A 3,080-nucleotide genomic window follows, 5' to 3' on the forward strand; every position below is an offset into this window, starting at 1 on the left:
GACGCCTCCTTGTACGTCTTTATGTGCAACGTGGTCATTTTCGCCGTATTTTCGTCGAAAAAAGCACTCTAGCGCCCAGAGGGCTCTACTTTAACGAGTTACCCCTTAGGAGACCATAAAAAAAATATTTTTTTCCTATTTTGTAGACCAACCCCTATTTCTTTGTTACCCCCTTTCACCCCCATAGGGATGGTTGCCAGGATTTGCACCAAACATTTCGTTGTCCAGGAGTGACCCCTAAGATACCCTGAAATTTTCAGACCTCTAGCTCATCTCCTTCCTCTTACACGGACGACAGACAGACGGACAGACAGACAGACAGACACGAGAGCGGTTGCATAAGCCCGCTTTAATGCTTTTATTTAAAAGCAGAAGGGCGGGCTAAAAAACCTAGCGCCTAAACGGTTAGAAATAGAGCCAAACAGATAAAATTTTGACCCTTTGGACCTCAGGCAACACACGTTAGAATACTTTTGCAAAATGGATATTTTCGATTGACCGACTGATGAAGAGATTTCGGCGATGACGAATCAAAAATTCGCGTCGTTCCTGAACGCCGCACCTTTCCACCATCTGCTACGACAGCTAGCAGCAGAATACAAGAATACCAGGTCGGAGAGGGGCGTCGAGCTCCTCGACATTGCTTACCACCAAGTCACCGATAGCTTGTTGCCCCATGTGCGATGGGCCTTATCGATCGCGGACATGTGGGCAGACAATTATTATGAATTCAGAGTGATTGACGAAGCATTCTTAAATTACCATGGTGTCAGACACGGACTCCATAATTTTATCCTGGAAGACCGTGTGAAAATATTTAATGAAGACAGAAATATGCCACAGGGTGAGATGAAAATGTTCTTAGACAAAGTAAAGATCAGTACCTTAGTGGAGATTGTGGTGCATTGTGCACCAAATCTCCCTCACCCACCTAAACCGTGGGTGAGGAGAGACTTTAGGATGTATAGGCGGTTCGTCGACCCCTTTTCGGAAGAAGTCTTTGAGTACACAGTTCAAATATTTGCTAAGACCAGTTCGGTGCCCGCTGATGGAAGTTCAAATGAGTGAATTATTATTATTATCATTATGTATACATGTATATATGTAGATAACCAATATGCTTCCATAATCTGTTTCGAATTTTGAATAACAATGATTATCATCACCTTAAGGTGCCCCCACAATGAGCGCGAGGCGATGCCAGGTAGGCGATGCCGTGCAGCCAGGCCTTGCTTGCAGGCCGTGCCGGCAGGTTTACCGACTTTTATGCGACAACAGTTTTAATTAGAAGATCGGAGGCGTAGCTCTGCGCAACCGGCATGGCCTGCAAGCACGGCCTGGCTGCACGGCATCGCCTACCCGGCATCGCCTCGCGCTCATTGTGGGGGCACCTTTACATCTTGCTTTGCATTGCTTTCATTACCTTGTGTGTGTGTGTGTGCGTGTGTGTGTGTGTGTGTGAGATTGTGTTTTAATACCAAAGGGGTGAAAAACCCCCGTAGCACCTAAACGGTTAGAGATAGAGCCAAACGGTTAAAATTTCGGCCCTTTGGGTCGTCTTTTCACATGGTACCCCTTAGGGACCCACCAAAATTAATCCAAGACCAACGACGTGTCCGAAGCAGACCCAAAAGACCACGATTTCGTACGTTTTGCATTATCTTCGAGCGTTTGTATCATAGAAGGTATTTTTCACAGACTAATATTCAAGATAAATCATTTATCCTTGTTTTAATACCATAGGGGTGAAAAACCCCCGTAGCGCCTAAACGGTTAGAGATAGACCCAAACGCATAAAATTTTGGCCCTTTAGATCGTCTTGTCACATGGTACATCTTAGGGACCCAGCAAAATTATTCCAAGACCAACGAGGTGTCCGGAGCAGACCCAAAAGACCACGATTTCGTACGTTTTGCTCTATTGTCAAGCGTTGAAGTTTATTATTTACTAAAGGAATTCTTCAGTAAATCTCCTTATGAGATCGTTGTTTGCTCTGGTTTTTAGATGATCACGTCGTGGACCTTTGAGGCATGTCGTGTTTTGATTAACCTGGACGTCACAGCGTCAATTAAGTTTGTGCACGATCATCAATGCAAACAAAAATTACTACAAAAAAATAAAGGTAAGCCCATTTCTGTGACTCATGTGTAATAATACCAATCCTTGTTCTGAAAATGTGGGTTGTCTAGGCCATGTTCTATCGACGGAGCAATTGTCAGCACCGCTAGGCAGTAATGTGTCATATCCTTGGGCTAATGTAAACTGCGCAGAGAGTGACAGGAGCCTTGTCATCACCAAAGAGTTACCACTGAATCGATTCGTTTCATCAACCTCCTCATTTGTTCCATTCACATGGACGTTTGAATTTTGTGACATTTTGGATAAGAGCTCGTCTATGTTTCACACTGCTCATCCAGAGTGTTGCGTGAACATGCTTCTGCATAAGGAGACATTAGTTTTGTCAGAGTTAGCGCTACGCGCACATGTTTTAGATGAGAATGAGGTGCCTAATGCGAAATTAATGCGAACATGCAGTATCTGCAGCCAACACATTCTGCGCAAAACACCGTGGATAGACAGCGTTTCAACATCAACTAAGGGTAAGCGCGATTTTTAATATTTAATGAGTACACCTCATCTTCATTAAGCTAATTTGCTCCCCGCTTTTCCAGAACTTTCATAGACAGCCGATTGTTCACCAGCGCTTGTTCTACCAAAATTTCGAGAAAGTGTAGCGTGGGCTCCAACGCTTATTCTACCAGAATTTACAGAGAGTGTAGCGTGGGATAAGTAATAAAAAAAATGAACTTACAGATATAAGAAGTTTATAACATTTATTTTGTCCTGTTTACAATTGCATTTGGCAAGCGCATATTGAAGACTTCCTGTTTGTTTTAATTATTGTTTGATTGATTGCTCTTGAGTACAGGCAGGGGGCGGGGGCGGGGGTGGACGACGTCGCGTCTGACGGATGGATACGAGCCCGGTGACGACGTAGAGGTGTCCAAGATTTTGCCGTGGCGGGTGGACTCCTGGGCGGACTCCTGGTAAGGGCTGCGGAACTGATACCTTTACAGAAA

The 3,080-nt window shown here is 44.4% G+C and overlaps 1 protein-coding gene across 2 annotated transcripts in view; it reads left to right on the plus strand.

Annotated features, from left to right (window-relative positions):
* Positions 1–2,896, plus strand: part of LOC113216745 (uncharacterized) — an 18,394-nt gene extending 15,498 nt beyond the window's left edge. Inside the window, exons 2-5 of one of the 2 annotated variants that reach the window (XM_052273873.1) lie at positions 1,814–1,905; positions 1,981–2,122; positions 2,190–2,600; positions 2,673–2,896. In XM_052273873.1, the coding sequence (XP_052129833.1) occupies positions 2,005–2,122; positions 2,190–2,600; positions 2,673–2,683 (540 nt within the window). In that variant the 5' untranslated portion in view covers positions 1,814–1,905; positions 1,981–2,004 and the 3' untranslated portion in view covers positions 2,684–2,896. The remainder of the gene's footprint in view (positions 1–1,813; positions 1,906–1,980; positions 2,123–2,189; positions 2,601–2,672) is intronic. The other variant, XM_026436562.2, reaches the window with a different exon arrangement.
* The last annotated feature ends 184 nt before the right edge of the window (positions 2,897–3,080 follow it).

The sequence above is a fragment of the Frankliniella occidentalis genome, unplaced genomic scaffold (genome assembly GCF_000697945.3).
Source record: "Frankliniella occidentalis isolate FOCC.00 unplaced genomic scaffold, Focc_3.1 Scaffold309, whole genome shotgun sequence".
Classification (NCBI taxonomy): domain Eukaryota; kingdom Metazoa; phylum Arthropoda; class Insecta; order Thysanoptera; family Thripidae; genus Frankliniella; species Frankliniella occidentalis.